Source organism: Semicossyphus pulcher, unplaced genomic scaffold, assembly GCF_022749685.1.
Source record: "Semicossyphus pulcher isolate SPU_LCO1_2020_fin unplaced genomic scaffold, fSemPul1.0.p SCAF_13, whole genome shotgun sequence".
Taxonomy (NCBI): Eukaryota; Metazoa; Chordata; class Actinopteri; order Labriformes; family Labridae; genus Semicossyphus; species Semicossyphus pulcher.
In genome coordinates, this window is record NW_027211637.1 from 29,017,717 (window position 1) to 29,036,796 (window position 19,080).

Here is a 19,080-nt window from a genome sequence, read left to right on the forward strand (position 1 = left end):
GTTTGTAGAGCAGCATGAAGAAAAGGAAAGTGTGGCAGAGGAAATGAACAGATAGGAGCAGAAGTGAAAGGATAAAAGAGGTTTGTTTTTAAGGCTAGAAACCTTTGAGGAGCAGGATTAGTTGGAGGAAAGATTTTGCTTTAAGGGCAGAACGGTCTGTCAGGCACAAGGTGGTCTCACTTAATCTCCTCAACGGTTTAGACTTTAATTCATTTTATTCATTGTGTGGTTTTAACCAGAAACTTTCACCGTCTCTGTTTTTTCTCTACTTTTCCAACTCTGGATCTTTGAACCTAGAGCTGCTCTCTCGTCTCCATTCCTCTCCTCCTATATAATTGCCTCCCCCAACTCTCTCCCCTCTTTCCTCTTATCCTCTCTGCTCCCCATCCTCGTTTCATCTCCTCTTCTCTTGTCGCCTTTCATCGTTGCCTCTCTTCTGTCTTATTTTCCCTTAACTCATCTTCTCTCCTTCTATCCTCGTCTCTCCCCTGCTTCCTTGACTCTTCTCATTGCTCCTTTCCTGCATCCATGTTTCCTGTCCTTTATCTCTCATTGTCTCCTCTCCTCCTCTCCTAATCTCTTCTCTTCTACCCTCCTCTCCCTTTCTCCCCTTATTTCCTCTCCTCTTTTATTCTCCTCTATCCTTGACTCTTCTCCTCTATCCTCCCTTTTCTTCTTCTTTTGTCGCCTCTCATCTTTCTTTGTTGCTTGTCCTCTTCTTTCTTCTCACCTCTCACCCATTATCGTCTCTCTTCCCTTCCCTTCATTCCTCTTCTCCTTTATCCGTGTCTCTTATCCTACATCTTGACCCCTTTCCTCTCCTCTCCTCTTGTCTGATCTTCTCTCTTCTTATATATTCGTTTCTTCTTGACATCTTGTCTCATCTCCTACTCTCCACTCCTCATTCCTTGTCCTCTATCTTTGTTTCTCGCCTCCTTCTGGCCTCAACTATGTTTCTTCTACTCTACTCTTCTCCTCTCTATCCTTGTTTCCTCTCTTCCTCTCTCCTGTACTCTATCCCTTTTCCTCTCCTCTCCTCTCCCTTTCTCTCCTTTCCTCTGTCCTTGAATTGTCTCCTCTCCTCTCCTCTCCTCTTATTCTTTAATCATTTCCTGCTCTCATCGCCTCCATCTTATTTCCTCTCTTCCCCTCTCCTCTTTCCTTGAATCCTTCCCCAACCTCTAACCTTTACTCCCCCCCTCCTCTCTATCCTTGTCTCCTCTTCTATCCTTGACTCCTCCCTTCCCCTCTGCTCTCCTTTAATCTATCCTTGTTTCCTTACCCATCCTTGACTACTCTTCTATCCTCTCCTCTCCTCTATTCTTGACTTCTTTTCTGCACTCTACTGTTTCCTTGTTTCTCTTCCTCTTTCCCTTTCTTCCCTCTGTCCTTGACTCATCTTCTCTTCCCTGTCCTTCAGTCCTCCCCTCACCTCTAACCTCTGTCCTTGTTTCTTTTCCCATCCTTGTCTTCTCTCTTCTCCTCTTTTCTCCCCTTTTCTTGACTCCTCTCCTCCTCTCCTGCTCTCGTCTCTTCTATCCTTGTCTCATTTCCTCTTATTCCTTCTCCTCTATTCCCTCTTTCCTCTCCTTTACTCTGTCCTTGACATATCTTCTCTCCTCTGACCTTGAATGGTTCCCTCACATATACCCTTAGATCCTCTGTTCTCCTCTTTTCTTGACTCCTCTCATCCTCCCCTGCTCTCTTCTCCTCTCTTCTTGTCTCTTTTACATCCTCTCCCCTCTGTCCTTGAATTCTTCCATCACCTCTAACCTTTACTTCTCTCCTCTTCTCTTCTCTCCTTCCCTCTATCTTTGTTTCCTTTCCCATCCTTGTCTTCTCCCTTCTCCTCTCCTCATCTCTCCTCTATTCTTGACTCATCTTCTCCTCTCCTGCTCTCTTCTCCTCCATCGTTATTTCTCTTCCTCTTCTTTCCTCTGTCCTTTAATCCTCCCCTCACCTCTAACCTTTACTCCTCTCCCCTTCCATCTCATTGTCTCCTTTCCCATCCTAGTCTTCTCTCTTCCCCTCCCTTCTTCTCTTTTCTTGACTCCTCTAAACAGCTTTCACACATTGCTGTTTACAAATTGTTCCGTACGATAGCCATCCTTACTGATTGTTCAGACGGGGGGAAACGGGGTGACGGAAAAGACGGCTGGAAGATTAATGACTCCTCTGACTGGTATGCTTTTGACGAGACGGGCTGAGAGGTGCAAAGCCGCAGAATGCACACAGGACAATGGTGAAGGTAGTGACTCGTCTGCAGCTGAGTTTAGATAGGTGGGTATCTGATCCTAGATTTCTGCCCACTATCATCATACCTGCCTTGCCCAGTATTGCCCCCCCTCCTGCTCTATTGTGTCGTCTTCTGCCTGTCTGTTATCAAATATTGTTGCCCTTGAAACTGCTCGGATAAAGTTGGTATAAAAGAAAACTTTTCAGGGAGGTTTTCTGTCTGGCCTCCCTCCCTTTCATTTCATCACCCTTTATTTAACTCTGTTCCTCTCCACTTTTTATCACTCATCTGAAGGCCGTGTTGGTCGGGGTGATGAATATTCAGACGTCCTGGTTCGACTTGTCTGGAAAGTAAAGTAAATTGAGTGAGTTTTTATGTAATGGTTCTGCCCTTGTTGGCTCGGGTTTGCCTATAAAGAGTTTTACTGGCAGCGTGATATGTGATGAAAGCAGGTTTGTCATTATCCAAACTGTAAACATAATGGTTGTGACGCCTGCCAAAGCAGCAGAAAACTCTCCTTCAGAGCAACTCCACTTGAACTTAAGGTTGATCTTTCTGTGGTGTGATGACAACAAAGTCGGTTTTAATATAGCCTCTAATTTGTAACTAAATACCTTACTTAACAATGCATTTATGGTAATTAAGGGCAGTGGGTTAAATCTGTACCACTATAAAATATAGGAGAGCTGCAACAACAAAACAAAATGTTTAATACTTGGATACTTTTCGACACCACGTGTTTTAAAATCTCTGTTATTTTTACGTTTGATAGTATCTAAAGGAACCGAAGCTTTGAAAAGAAACAACAGATCTTCAGTCAGACTTTCGACCCAGAGCTGCCGCGAGCAAAAGAGCGACAGACAGGAAGTGAAGAGAGTGAGCACCGTTGATGAAAACAAAGCAGTAAAATTTTCGAGATGTTTCACTGCGGTTAAACAACAAACTAACACGCCTACACCTCCATACTACCCGCAGGAAGGTACAGGGTTTTGTTTTTATATGCTGAAGTCGCTTCATCCTGCCGACTGTGTGTGTCTGTCTGCTACGCCCTCTGTCACACCTGCAGCTCTTATACAGCAGCGACACACAGACTTTTCTCATTCACAGAACGACAAATCACGTCTCATAAAGATGCAAAAGTTACAATACTGTCTGTTACACACAGACAGAGAGCAGGGCAGAGAGACAGCCATGTTTTCATGTAGTCCCGACCTGCGGACTGCTGGCTTAGCTCCAGTCCACTGCTCGGTGATGGACGTCTAGAAATGTCCCAAACACCGCAGAATAATAAGAACAATAGAAACACAGCTGAAGGGCAGATCCTCTGCAGATACAGGCACCAGCTCACACTTCTCCTGGATGATGAGTGATGCTTAAGAGGGAATATTTTAACATGAAACACCCTGCTCATTAAGCCTTTCATTACTAATAACTGGAAACTAAAGTATCTCAAATGAGCCGGTCTGTTTAGTGACTCTTTTCTGTACCAGCACGGTGTGAAGGTGGAAATTAAAAACAAACTTCTGTTTTTATTGCAGCGGTATCGAAACAGGTCGTTTGTTTTTGCTAGAATCGTATCAAAGTTTGAAATTCTGGTATCGTGACAACTTTAATTGATTGATATATTTCATGAAAATTAGACGAGTCCAGTCCAAACATTCCTGTAACTTTACAAAACACTTCATTCAACATTCCCCCCTTCTTTAGCTTGTGATTGGCCGGCTGTGCGGAGGTGAGAAAGTAAGATAGATTTCTGTCTCTAGCTGTCTTGTTTTTTTCACTTGTTACACAATCATTTGTGGCACTTTTCATGTGAACAATTGAGTGCAACACTTGAACACCTTCCAGGAGAGACTGTCTGAAAGTGTGCCCGGTATTTAAACGTCTCGTCCCTCTCCAGCAGCTGGCTCTTCACTCTGCCCTCCGTTTGGACCGACTAAAAACACTGCAGATTTCCGATGTGGTTGAATGATGTTCCTTACTTACTACTTCTGTCAGAGCTCATAACCTGACGGCAAAAGGTTGGTCAGAGAAGCATTATATGCTGTTTGTTTATTAGCACCTCTAAGGTTAAGTTAAAGTGTGCTCACAAGCACAACAGACCTCAAGTGACAACAGTAAACTGGGTCAACAGACACTCACCTTTCAACCAAAGCAGGTCAGCGCAGTGATGCAGTTTTGTAATGTTACTCCATTGACCCTTACAGCTTTTGTTTTGCAATGGAAATGTTCCGCCGTCTCCTACATTGGTATTTGAGCTTGTTGTACAAATGCGTCATTACACGATAATCTGTAAAAACTAAAGGTTATGTAAGTTAGCGTCTAACTGTTTTTCTTCTCCAACAATCTGGAAAAAGAATGTGAAGGATTATACGCAACAAGATTACAGCTGCCCTCCGCCACGTGTGTGTTTTCACCATGTTTTTCACTGTATGTAGCATAACATCACGACGTGAAAGACAGAAGCCTCATACTTCTGTGGTAAGGGAATAAAAGCTCGAGCTGTTAGGGTTGTAGCTGTTATATTTTAGAGGAATTTGAACAGGTTTATGTTAACGATGATCTTGCGACTACGCTTGGGTTAACACCCTGTTTTCCACCGCAAGTAACCTAACGTAATGACATCATCAAAAACATGATGATGCAAAAGGCTTTCCGCTATGTATGAGTATGTACAAACGGTCTCCTGGGTCTGCCTGCAGTGCGTCTGTTCTTATGGGTTAATAAACTAAAAACAGCAGCTTAATCTTCTCTGACGAATCAAGACGCCAACACATTGAGAAGGATTTGATTGATCTGTTGGCGTCGGTCCTCAACACTTTTGTTTAACACCATAAATGTAATGTTCCTCTGCAGGCGATCTGACGTCTTGATTTCTATAAGATGACATCATCGCACATACATTATTTCTCTGTCATGACTGTCAGCTGAAGGTGTCTGAGGCAACATGTTTGATAATAATCCACATGAATGGTGTTTTCTTTTGCTCACCACCATGCTCCTGCTCGGCTGTTTTTATTACGAGGAGACATTTGGCCGGCTCTGCACTGCGTACGTGCGGCTCAGTGCGAACACGAGCCTCCAATCCTCTGCCTCCTGTTGTCACAGCAGTCGCTGTGCCCACCAACTTAATCCCCTCAGCTGCGGATGAGCGGGCCCACGAGTAAGTGGACAGCACCTGAGTCTGCAGTTATCAGTTTTCCCAAGTGTACCAGCTCTCCCTCACAGCCCATATCTCACCTCCACCCCTCTCTCCACCTCCCCCATCCAGGGTGAGATTAAAGGTCTTTCAAGATGTTTGTATCTTACCTTCGGTCACATTATTTTGTGCTGCAGAGGTGCACAAAAGTTTTTAAACTCCTCTCCAGAGCATCTCCTCCTCTGTCCCATCTGAAAGTTTATCATTGACAAGTTACAATAACTTTTGCTCCGTTCCTTGTTGTACCGTTTCCAGTAGCCAGAGCCCGTTTGGTACCAACGCCCCTCTGAGGTTGCCTGCTTCCTTCCTTCCTTCCTTTGGGAACAATAGTCATGGATCCCAACATGACACTGCTCTTGGTTGAAAGTTCACGACTTTCTCATCAAGTTGTTGTGGGTGAAACCTTCCAGGCGGAGCAGTGGCACCATCGCAGTCGCCACCAGTTTGTGAAGTGAGCAGCGTGAGAAAAGAGGAAACTACGAATAGTTTGATTCAAGGAAAGTTGGAGGGGATGCTGGCTGGCTGGTTGTGGCAGAATGGACCTGCGTCACACAAGATGACCAGAGTTAAACCTTTTGATCAACTCCAGGGGTCAGTGAGAGTGTCACTGTCAGACTGACAGAAGAGTGAGGTTGTGTTAAACACATACTTTTAAAACAAATCAGTTACAGTAACCAACAATACATATATGATTTGATTACACTTACTAATCATGTTGCTGTTTATCTTATTATCTCATTACATTCCTTTTAGTAGAAGGTTTTTTTTATGTAGAATTAAACTGCTTGCATCTCTTCGCTGTGCAGGAATGCACTTTCTTGGCACATTTCCAGACAGGCAATTCTTAAAGGCTTTCTAAAGGCGTTGGAACAAATCTGAGTGCAAACCATCAGGGTTAGGACGGCCAACAAAAGTCTTTCTCTACATCTAAACAAGCTCCGGCATTGTTTAAGATTTGATTTCTGTTAGAGTTGCGCTGGTTTAGCTCAGCACTTAAAGTGCACCGATCAGCCATAACATTATGACCACCTGCCTAATATTGTGTAGGACATCCTTTTACCACCAAAACAGCCCTGACCCATCTAGGCAGGGACTCCACTAGACCTCTGAAGGTGTGCTGAGGTATCGGGCCCTAAGACGTTTGCAGCAGGTCCTTTTAAGTCCTGTGAGTTGCGAGGTGGGGCCTCCATGGATCGGACTTGTTTGTTCAGCACATCCCACAGATGCTCCATTGGATCGAGATCTGGGGAATTTGGAGGCCAAGTCAACACCTTGAAGTCGTTGTTGTGTTCCTCAAACCACAAATTTTTGCAGTGTGTTGCAGCGTGAAAGAGACCACTGCCATTAGGGAATACAGTTTCCATGAACTTGGTCTGCAACAATGTTTAGGTAGGTGGTACGTGTCGAGGTGCCACATGAATGGCAGGACTGAAGGCTTCCCAGCAGAACGTTGCCCAAAGCATCACACAGCCTTTGCCGGCTCGTCTTCTTCCCATAGTGCATCCTGGTGACATGTCTTCCCCAGGTAAGCGACGCACACACACCCGGCCATCCACATGAAGTTAAACAAAACGTGATTCATCAGACCAGGCCTCCTTCTTCCATCGCTCCGTGGTCCAGTTGTGATGCTCACGTGCCCATTGTAGGTGCTTTCAGTGGTGGACAGGGGTCAGTATGGGCACCCTGACCAGTCTGCGGCTACGCAGCCTCATACACAACAAACTGTGATGCTCTGTGTGTTCTGACACCAGGGCTCAGTGAGCCTTGGCCACCCATTACTTGGTTGCTGGTTCACTGGTTTTTCTTGCTTGTACAACAACTGGGATTTTATTTCTGTATCTCTTTCCATGCGTGTTATCTGTTGCTATTTCTCAATCATGACTAACTAACTGACATGTTTTTCGAAGCTGGCAACCTTCCTGTTAAACAATAACTGAATCATACGGAAAAGCCAGTATTGGTCAACATGTGAGTTTCAGGTTTATCTTCCCTGCAGTGATAACAGAGATAAAAAAAAAAGAAGTGTATTAACAGGTGATGAAAAGCTCCACTTGGCCACTGAGTGATGAGCTGTTGGTGAGGGGCGACGGTGTTGATTTTTGTCTCTCACAGGTCTCGACAGAAATCACAGCGGGATGATTGATTGATGAAACCTGCAAAGTGATCACGTGTGTTGATTGTTTTAGGGCGCTGTTTTGTTAGATAACTTGTGGTGGTTGCGTAGTGTTCAGATGTTATTGCCTGTGTGTCTTACTGTATGCGATCACTGTCAGATTATAAAGATAGTCAGCTTGCAGACTTCTAAACAGTGTTGCTGTGGTGAGAAAGTTGCCAGAAGGGATGCTGCGTGTATCTAAGCAAACATCGTGTTGTCTTCCAACCGTAAATACTCGCTCATGGAGCTATACCTCACTCTCGGGTCAGCGCCATGGTAGTTACAGGTTGTGTTTTGATGTTTGCATCTTGTTTTGGTGATAAGAGCCTCGTCCTAAACAAGCTAAACAACGTCATTCCCATGTTGTATTTCAGTTGATCTTTTTTAATGCCATTGTTGAGGTTATTTTAACACCGTTCAGCAGTAGTGGATGCATTCAGTACACACATCACCTGTTAGCTGCTGCTGCTTTACAAAGGCAGGAATGACAGAGTGGCATTATGTGACTGTGCGGCTGTGACATTATGGCGGAGGGTGTCAGCCCCTCGTTCATCTTGATTATCTCATGCACACAAAATGATTGATGGTCAAGTCAGATTTAGATGCTAGAAGGCAGCTAACCCAAGATTTAAAGCAGGGAACAGCCTCTGCTCATATTTAAGCAGCACGTTTTGCCCAAATCTTTAACATTTTAATGTCCATGTTGTGGTTTTTAAACAGAGAAATTGTAAGGATTTCTTTTAGGAGAGATAGGAGATAGAAAAAGGCGACAATTAAACAACGAAACGCACTTTAAGAGGACCACAGACGGTAAGAAATACACAAAGACGTAAACCCACAAAACAGAAAGTAATAAAAACAGAAGTTAATAATGTTACGTGACATCTAAACAGATCAGACTTCAGCTGACAGCTTGAGGAAGAACATGATGTCTCTTTATTTCAGTTTCAAATTTCTTTGAGTTCTCCCATTAGGTGTGACAGGAAACTGGCAGGACCGACCTCTGGGCGTTACATGTTTCCCAGCAGCAGCTCAACAAAACACGGCCTTGCACACCACCATCACCATTCTCACAATTACAGGACTGAAGGAGAGAGCGAGACAGAGAGAGATTGTCAGCGATCTCAGTGAGGCATGCTTTGCTCAAGGCTACGTCTCTTTTTCTGCCCTCTTGTCGCTCTCCTCCTTCCATTACTCAGCAGCAAGAAGCAGAAAAAAAAAAAAAAGGCGTGACTGAGAGCTCATCGCATCGAAACTCTTTCCTCCTCTCCCAAAAGAAGTGCAGCTGTCCAGGCATGAAAGTGCAGCAGGTTAGGGAGACACAAGAGTACACATGAAAGGGCAGTATTTAACAAATAGGTGGAGGCTAATACTGTTATCCACGTGAACAATTAATCAGCCCAGTGCTGTAAAGAAACTATTAAGAAATATTGTTTTGGTTCCAGGAATCAGACGAGATTTCCTTTGTTTCTATTAGTTTAATAATGCATAGCAACAGTGCCTTGCTAAAGGACAACAGGGAGAAGTTGGCACCAACTTTTATCCTGCAGAATGAACTACAGATACAAAAATGTGTTCTTTTAATTACAATAGACAAAGTACAGAACTACATATTACTTTATTCTTACAATGTTAATGTTTGATTATGATGCACATGTCTGCCAGCATTTTCCTTGCTGTTGAAATTGTAACAAATGGACCTCAACCAAACAATACACAGAATATTTCTGCAGCCTTAGGGCCTGTTTTCTATACAGAAGCAGTGCAGGTCAGTGTCCTCAGCACAGAAACGCCCTCTGTGTCAGCTGTTTTTTGTCGCTGCGCTCTCAGTTGAAAATAGTTTAATTTTTCGAAGACCACCACGCTCGTCAATGTCAATTCTCCCTCACTGACCAGTCAAAAACAAGAAGGGGCGGGACTTCAGATATCAACTTTGTCAACAACAATGGCGGAAGAGAAGCTTATCATTTCTTTTTTTGAGGGTACAGTTTCCAGGTGTAGAGCTGCTGCTAACGCCAGGACACGATTCCTTTCCATTGTTTTCTTTGTAAAATGTCCTTGAATAAAAACAAATATGAAGGATACAGAACGATTAACTAAGACTTAACCGTCACTACCAAGGGAAGCAGATGTGCTGCCAGACAACTTCGTAACCTAGCAACATAAAGCGTCTGTGAGAAACGCTCTGAAATTGAGGTTGTGGGCGCTGACAGCGCAAAATATGTCGTTAGTGGACACAGGTCCTGTATGCGACCAGGTTGGATGTAGCTGATGGAAAATACAGGCTGAAAGATGATGCAAAGCCAACTCTAGAGCTTGCACTATTTCTTATACACTATAATATTAATTTTATATGATATTCCTGCACTTATAATTAAAGAAATCACTTAGAAAACTTCTGTTTAGCTGCTTTTTTCTGACAGTAATAATGTTTAAGTTTTTTACCACCTGCATATCTGTGGAGCAAAGTTTGGATGTGGGCAGCTACACATGCATTAAAAATGTCCCTTTAAAGGTGTTTTTTATTAATACTTTTTTTGTTATGTGATTAAAAATCTACAATAGAGACAAACAGGAAAATAGAGGAGAGAAAGATCAGGATGGCAAGCGATAAAGGACCATGATACGTCTTATGTAAATGATTTTACACGCAGTCGTTCATGTTTTTGAAGATTAAAGCATCGATAAAATGTCGCATATTCTTCGTGTCTGTGCAGTTTTAAGTGCTGCATGCATTTCCCAACAACCTGTTTTTGATCACTTGAAATTTAAGTTTGCACAAGACTGAATCTTGTGGAGCTCTGCTCTCAGCATTTTAATCCATCATCAACTTCACAGGCTGAAATGATTTTTCTTTTTTCAAATGTCTTTGATGTATCACTAAGCAACAGAGAATAACAAGAAGAGAAAATGGTAATAACTTAATTGAGACACTTGACTTTTTCATGACGTAGATGTTGAATAGCTGTTCCCACCAGGTGTGTCCTTCAAGTGTCTGGCCAGTGGAACACACACACACGCACACACACACACACACACACACACACACACACACACACACACACACACACACACACGGCTTAATACAGAAGTAATTTCGTCCACCCCCACCTTGTCTGTCATCCTATCCTTTCAACCTGGGGCCATTTTCTTGGTTGTGCACACACTCACAATTTCACACACTCAATCTGTGGAAACCCTGCGCAGCCTAAAGGCTTTGTGGTTGCCTAGCTGCCCACCTACTCACCTGTACCCACCCATCTTCACCTGTTAGATGATTAAGTCCAAAATAGACCTGAAAGTAATTGCATTATCATCAGGTACTGTAGATGCAACCTCAAGTGTATGTCGGTACTTGTTGGATAGCGATCATGGGCGGCTCAGTGCGGGTTTGACTGGGTTTGGAAGTGTCAGTCTGTCACGGTGCCCACTCACTTAGGACACACTTGCAAAAGTTGCGTGGTAAAGTCCCTCATCTCTGGAAAACTTCGGGGTGAAGATCCTGCCCGAGCTTGATCTGCTGTGTCTCCCATCAATTTACCCACTTACAAAGACTGGAATTAGCTTTGGGCCTGGTCGCCTTGACAAATAAAGTAAAGCTGAAGCAAAGAAAGTCAGAATAATTATATAACAGCAGTAAAAAGGTTTACTGAGAAACTTAAGGCCGAGGTATGCTTGAAACAAAGTCGTTTCAATGACATGTGGCCCCACCTCGTCTGAGGGCTAAATTATTTATAGCTGTTCTGAATGGCCACTGTTACAGGTGGGGTTAAAGCCCTGCTGCTATAGAGAGGGGCGAGGCACTTCTCTTTTCTGAAAGGGTATTAATGGTGTTGCACTTGTTTGTACACACACAAAGAAACAAAAGTGTTTGTTTAGAGTCTGGCTAGTTGCTCTGTGAGACTGCAAAGTGTTGCTAAATGCTAACATCAGCATGGCACGCACACACCGACATGGCTAGCATGCTTTAGCAGGTATAATGTTTACCATGTCGGTCATCTTAGTTAAGCATGTTAGCATGTTGCTAAAAGCCTTAAAGCACAAAACAGAACAAACAGCTGAAGATACTTTATTCATTTTTTTCACTCTGCTATTACAAACATGCTACACACACATAGGCCCGAAATGCACACACGCACAAACAGGACACTAATGCATTAAGGAAGAGATGTGAGGGGGCTGCACATGGACATGCGCCCCAAGCAGTCTGTGTCTCAAGTGCACCTTGGCGGTGAACTGGCACCTCTCCAGCTACCACCCCCAATTCTATGTTTGGTCCGTACTGGAACTTGAACCGGCCACCATCCGGTTCCCAAGCCGACTCCCTACAGACTGTCTCCCCTAGCTAGGGGTATTGTCTTTAGTTTTGCAGGTATTTGATCATAAACAAAAGCATTTGACAAATTAAACCTGATGATTCGACGGGTCGGCTGTGGCTCAGTGGTAGAGTTGGTCGTCTCTCAATCGGAAGATTAGGGGTTCGATCCCTGACTGCTACAGTCACATGTCCAAGTATCCTTGGGCAAGACACTGAACCCCAAATTGCTCTAGAAGGCATAGCCATTAATGCATCGATCGTGATTGGTGATTGGCACTTAGGCCATCAGTGTGTGAATGGGTGAATATTTACCATTTACCATATTTGGGGTGCAAAATTTCATTACTTTCCATCCAACAGTAGTTTCATTAAAAACCATCACCACATGGTGGCGCTAGAGGAAAACTGACAAATTCACAAGAGTCAGCAGGACACATCGTCTTGGACAGTCAAGAAGATGTTTGATAGTTGATCTTTAAACCACATTTTCTGCCAATCCATCCTGAAGCTGGCAAGAGATTTAACAGGACAGGTAAAATCGAGACTTTCATAGACTTTTCATCAAGGTTTTCTTGGGGCTTTTAGCAGGGGTACAAAGGGAGAGACGTGAGGCAAAGGTGCTGCATGAGGAGAGAGGGACAGGTACACAAACAATGGGAACTAAGTAATTTAGAGGTAGTTAAAACAGGGCTCAAGTTGCAAAGCTGTAGCCCAACTTACTAAACTGACTTTATGGCAACAATGTCCGCAGGTTTTATCCTCTTGGTACCTTGGATATCGGAAACAAATTTCCTGGAAATCCATCCGTTAGTTTGAAGCCATGTTCCCAAAATCCAAAAACATCAACCTCATGGAAGTGCTCGAGGAACTGTCGGGAAGTCATTTTACGCCGTCGTTGGAGAGCATCGTTTTTGAGACATTCAGTTTGATGTGGTGGATCGATTAGGTGCTGCGACTTGGCTTGAGAGTGTGAGAAAGACGACCCAAACGCTGTGTGAAGTGGGAGTGATTTATGGATTGATCTTGGAAAGTTATAAAATGTGTTTGACTTCTTAATGCAAGTGTTGGAAAGGTGTGATGCGAGGGGGTTTTAGGGGACCACTTAGTTTGAGATACATGAACACCTTTATCCTTTATTATGACAGTGAGCAACTTCTCAGTCTTTGGGTGGACGAGCCTCATGGTTTGGGTTTCTAAGGCTATAACTCAGGTGGTAATGTGAGTCCATGTCAGAACATTTTTGTTTTTATTCCTCAATATATTAAACCCAATTCTTTCTTCTCTACTCTTCCTCTATCCCCTTCCTCAGCTCTTGGAGTACGTTGGCAAAGGAAAGAGCATCATGGACGTGGGTTTGGCCCAGGCCCGACAGCCACTCACCACCCGCTGCCACTACTATGAACTGGAGATTGTTGATGCTGGGGAGAAGTGCTACATTGCCCTCGGCCTGGCAAGAAGGGTGAGCTCTCTAGGAAAATCGCCTGACAGCTTTACACACACCTACACTCAACGGAGAAGCAGGTTTTATGCATTTGGCCCTTTCCCCTTGTTTTTCCACAGTTTCACGCATAAAGCAGCGTAGCTCAATGAATACAAGGGATGAGGGCTCCACCATTCTGCTTTCCTACACTCCCTGCCTCTTAGCCCCATACTTCAACAGGTCATTGTGCTAACAACAAGCCAATGATGGAAAACTTTGAGACAGGGCAGATAATAAGCACGTGCAAAGTGTTCCTCAGGCCTTCTCTGGGTAACGTTTTAAACTTGTCCTGATGGAAGACAAGCAGAAAAACACCTGTCAGTTTAAAGGTGTGATTCCCCGCATACGTTCAAGTTGTAGTGAATGAAGAATAGATTATATCGTATGAGTATGAAAGCCCTTTTTAGACCTGGCCCAAACTAAAAGATTCTTAAAATCTTAACAGATGTTGAAAATGTGAGAGAGCCCACACATGACGACCAATAATGATTGATTGAACAGTTTTGTTCCTGTAGTGTGCGGAGAGCAATGATATGACCCAAACAGCACACCACACACTAACACATTCATTCACCAAAAACCAGAGTCTGACTCTCACAGCTGGAAATCTCACAGAATCTCTCGTGGTGAAACCAGACTTTAGAGTAAACAAACATGGCGGCCGACAGGCAGGAAGAATTGGCGATGATAGTTTTTGGACTTTTGACTGAAAATTCAGGAAGAAAAAAGAACAAACTGTGGATGAAGTGGTGGAGACGGCGTGAACATGGGCTGTGCATGTTGTTGTGGTGTAAAGGTTGTTGTGCTTCCTTCTTCAGTCAGCTTGCTTCCCATTTGGCTATTGTTTAATTCCACATGACGATCCACAGAGCGCGTGCTCGGCTGTCCTCTGGGTTCCCCCCACACAACAGGATATCAGATTGTACATAATGAACATGTTTAATATTTACGATTTGAAATCGGTGCGGCCACGACGTTCTTCCGAGCAGATCGGGGGAAGTAAAATCACCCTAAACATCCCTCACACCACAGGAACATCTGGCAAGATAATCGAAAAATCGGGACTTTGCTTACTTTTGTGTGAAGGCGTGAATCAGGCCCAAAATTGGCCTGATTATTGTGTAGTGTGTACCCCACTTTACAGGACACTGACTTCAGCCATTTTTCCGCAGAGCACTGTATAGGCTCTGCTTGGGATGGGTTCTTCTCTACTTGTTCTCCACTGCACATAGTACCTGCTTGCTGTAGAAGCAGTTCTGAGCTGTGTTTGTGTCCTCAATGCGATACTAAAAAGCAAAACCTTTATGAAGCACGATATAATCAATGAACTTTTATTCATGAAAGTTTTGTTACGTATTAAACGGCATGCTGTGTACGTAGCGTTTGCAGGAAACAAAGTCACTGTCACGGACCTGGATTTCCTTGTTTAACATGCAAAGAAAAAGATTTGCCAAATTAAAGTTGTGACCAACAAAAATTGACAACCAACCCTCCACACACATGGGTTAACAACTATGAGCTTTCTTGCAACCTCAGGCAAATTGATACCAAAAATGTACAAGGCACCAGGTCCTAACCGTGACTTTTGCTGGTCAAAAACCAACTTGATGTGGCGTTTCATAAGCTTTACTTTCCTTCCCATTATCCAGCACCTTAGCTTTTCTCTTCGGATCTAATGGCCTTCTTTGGGTAGATGAAACACCTCCAAGAGGAAAATACAATTAGAGAAATTTTAACACCTCTCATTTGAGCCTTTATTTCTTTTTCCAAAGAATGCACATGCGGTTCCCATTTCTGCATTAGCACTGCAGCTCTAAGTGGCTATTACCATGTTGAGCAGCTTTGAAGAATAATATAGACAAACCTGTAGTTTTATTTAGGCATCCAGAAAGACTGAAACACACTAATAGATGCAGAGAAACAGTAGAGCAAAAGCTATTTATGAAGAAATATCAATGCACAGCTGCAAAGATGTTTACGCTGTAATAGTTGAGGGTCTTGCAGCTGTTTTGAATTCTCCTTACTAAGCATGTAAAGGACAGGATTATACTCGTATAAATGTCTGATGATGGATTCGCATTCCATTTTACCTTAATGTTATTCTTGTGACTCGGGAACTGTTTCTTCGACAGTATGGGGTCATGATTTGTGAGTTTTCTAAACGCCGTAGGTCGAGCCTCGAAAGTGTTATGAATGTGAAATATTAGCGACTGCCGAAGCCAAGGCCCGTGGAGCGCTGCCAGCACTGTGTCTCCCAGGGTCAAAACTCTGCTCCTTTTAATAACAAAAATAAAAGATGAAACTTGTACAACATCTTTCAAGGTCTCAGAGGCAGTTTATATAACACAGAGGGATGCACAGAATGACAGCTATAGATGCACACAGACAGGGGAGGCTGAGCAGAAGAAATATACTTGCTCTGTAGGTGTGCACCCCACTCAGAGCTTTCCATGCAAGCCGTGCAAGTTTGGAAAATTAGTAGATATTCGTCTCTAAATATATCTGTTTTCGATGCTCTTGTTCGGGTTGTCTCGACCGAATTGTTGCCTGTAAATTTAAAGAAAATACCTCCATGATGTCCGTGATGCAGCCAACAAATGTGCACACACATGCTCTCAGTTAAACACACACAGACGCTGCTCCCACGGGTGAGGAAGAAGTTGAGTGGTGATAACTCCAGTCTCATTACCTCCTCAGAGTTCTCCTCTCCGTTCTTTTTGCTCCACTACTTTTCTCTGAGCATCTGGGTTTCATTATAAAGACATTAAGCTTAAGTCCAGGAGAGGTGATAAAGCAGCAAATTGAAGGGCTTGGGTAATGACTGTTTACTCAACAGCAGTCTCAAGTGTGCATGCTGGTCTTTTTTTCACGTAACATCCCCCGGTAAGAAAGCTGGCCTGAATGTAAACCACTCGTTAATGCATCTCAGACTGTCACATTCAGCCTGTCTGTCTCTCCCTCTGTCTGTCTGTCTCTCCTGTTTGTTGTGGTTGATGACTTCAGGCTCAACTTTGCACTCAATTTTTCCCACTTTGCAATTTCCCCCAAGCTTATTTTGGTGTAGGGATGCCGAGGTGAGGAAGTTTACGAACACGTAATAAAGTTTTGGTAACATTTTTATTACAGATTAAATAAGTCATTTTACAAGACGAAAGATGAGCCTTAAAATATGAGCTCCTATCTTAACAACAGATCCTCTGCCACTGTCTTATTGGTCAAGTAGCTAACTCTCTTTATTCTTTTGCTCCGATGAGTTGTTTTCCAACTACTGTATGTGTCGATGATGCTTTTAAAGTAGGAAAAACAATATTGACGTTGATGGACAATTAATTTAATCGGTTTGTATTGTGTCTTCACTTAACTCAATAGCTGTGTCCTAATTCAGGGGCTGCATCCTTTAAAAGACGGATTTGAAGGCCGATTGTGTCACAGCGCTGCGTCGAAGGCTGTCCAATTTCAAAGGCTTCTTCAGATGCAGCCGACAAATGCACCCCCCTTTTTTTCAGGGCCATGAAGGATACATCGAGTGCATCCTTCGCAGGCCAACGTATCCCAATATTCGTTGCGTGAGATGGCGATCTCTTAAATGGACGAGGAATACACTTTTGGCGACACATTTGGTGACGCAAGGTTCAGGGCGGGAACAGCTGGTGACCCAAACAGGAAATCCTCCGTAGACCAGACCGGTGTCATTTCAGCTCGGCTTTAGCGGTCCACAAAGCTACGAATGACTCATCCTCCGTGGACCGCTGCCTTCAAAGGATGCAGCACACGAATTGAGACACAGCTCATGTAACACCAACTACACCGTCAAGCCTGCTTTGTTGATCCACTTCACCACAGTGAAAGTTATAGAGAGACAGGAAGCAGGGAGGAGAGAGAGGACACAGCCTTTAGTACATGGGGAACAATGCTCGACCAGTTTTGTTCTTATTACCTAACATGAGCATGGATGGAAGCACAGGTAAAAGGCTACCTGCTGGGCATTGATGCACCTCCGACAGTGCCATTGGGAAAGCTGCAGGGTCATCAGCTGGGTGCCCCCCTTCATTGATCTTTCTCTCCATTAACCCTGAAACATCTGGTGGTGGTGGAGCAACTGTAGGACGTCTCCCCACCGCCCCCTGAAGCTGTCCCTAGCACCCTTGCCTTCCCCACGCCTGATCCTGCCTCCTAAGCCAGAACCAGAAGCTACCTTGCTCTTGCCTCCTCGTCCAGATCTTTGAGGGCCTTCTTGAGTTTAGGTCCAGACACTCCCACACTCCTCAATAAGCGCTGGGTGGACGTTGCCATGAAGCGTCTACTGACGACTTCCACAGGGTAGTTGACAGCTGACCACCGTGCTTTTCTACATTCAGCTGAAAGACCATCCCTCCCTCCTATGGGACAGTGAGCTCTGCCACGATCACCGTCCATGCTGTGGTGGACCGTAGGACAATGTAGAGAGGTTGTAGTGACTTCATAGTGACTTGATAACCTGCTAATTATAAGGTGGTGCATGTTGACATTGTCAGTGTAATAATGCATTTGGTTCTGTGCCTAAGTACAGCCTCGCAGAGCTGCCAGCGTGACTGCAGGCTTGAGTCTTTTTTGCATGACAAACAACTGCCCTGAATGTGATTTGTTTCAGTGCTGTGAAAATCCAAAGATGCCAAAGTGAAAGTTGAGGTCGAACACGTAAAAATCAAATTAACTCATTTAAAAAAGGTGGAAGTTAATTCTTTTAATCCCCTCAGCCACTGTTGCCAGTTTCCTGTCCAATAAGGAAGTCAGAGGAATTTCTGTTATGTGATAAGTTTGAATGCTTTGTGTGTAAGGTAAATGTGTTGTTTTTATGCGCCTGTAATCTCAGATCTGTTTTGACCCCACTGCAGTTCCAAGACCTGGCATGACCTGTAGCTTCCTCCTTCATTCCTGTGCAGATAAGAGTCTCCATGAATGTACAGCATGCATATGCTTGGTAGCACGGTTGTTTTTCATCCGGTACACACAGCGGTTGCTAGGCTGTGGGACAAACAGAGATCTAGGCTAAGTTATGTGGTGGAAGAGTGTAGCTGGTAGATTGGAGTGTGGAGGGGGGGTTTGAGGAGGTGGGGTAGTGAGGTAGAAAGTTTGGAGGTAGAGAAATAAAGAGAAGCTATTCTGAAAATGTAAAATACAGGAAATAAGCAGGAAAAGCCTCGTGTCCAAACCCTTAAAATCCGATTAAAAAAGGTTCAAGATGGATGGACTGGTGTCACAGCTGTGATGGAGGACTGAAGGGACAGATCTGGGATTCAGCTGCCACCACAGTCTGCATACAACTGATGGTTTTCTTAGTTCACCCATGACCCTCTGTCTCATGACTCATTCATGAACATAAACAGTCATAAACGTACACACACAGAAACGGTATGTACTCTTATATACAAAAAAAGACATAAAACCGCTGCCGGCGTTTCCTCTGTCCTGGTTTGTCCCGGGACCGGGTCCTGGGAACAGCTCTCTTCCTCTTCCTCTTCCTCCTGTGATGCAGCAGTCCTACTAACCGTGTTTAAGCGCCGCTTCCGTCGAACTGTTTGTTCTAAGAGGGTCAATCAAGGATAAACAAAGGCAAGGTCACTGTGCCACTGGCGGCTGAAGAACATGTAGAGAACAACCTGCACTTCAAAAATGTACAAGGTGTTCCTTTGTGTAATCATTTTCAGCCGAG

General features: G+C 44.0%; 1 protein-coding gene across 1 annotated transcript in view; it reads left to right on the top strand.

The window, feature by feature from the left end:
* spryd3 (SPRY domain containing 3) overlaps nt 1–19,080 on the top strand; it is a 55,455-nt gene that overhangs the window by 14,264 nt on the left and 22,111 nt on the right. Inside the window, exon 7 of the mRNA XM_069659470.1 lies at nt 13,218–13,367. Coding sequence (XP_069515571.1) covers nt 13,218–13,367 — 150 coding nt within the window. The remainder of the gene's footprint in view (nt 1–13,217; nt 13,368–19,080) is intronic.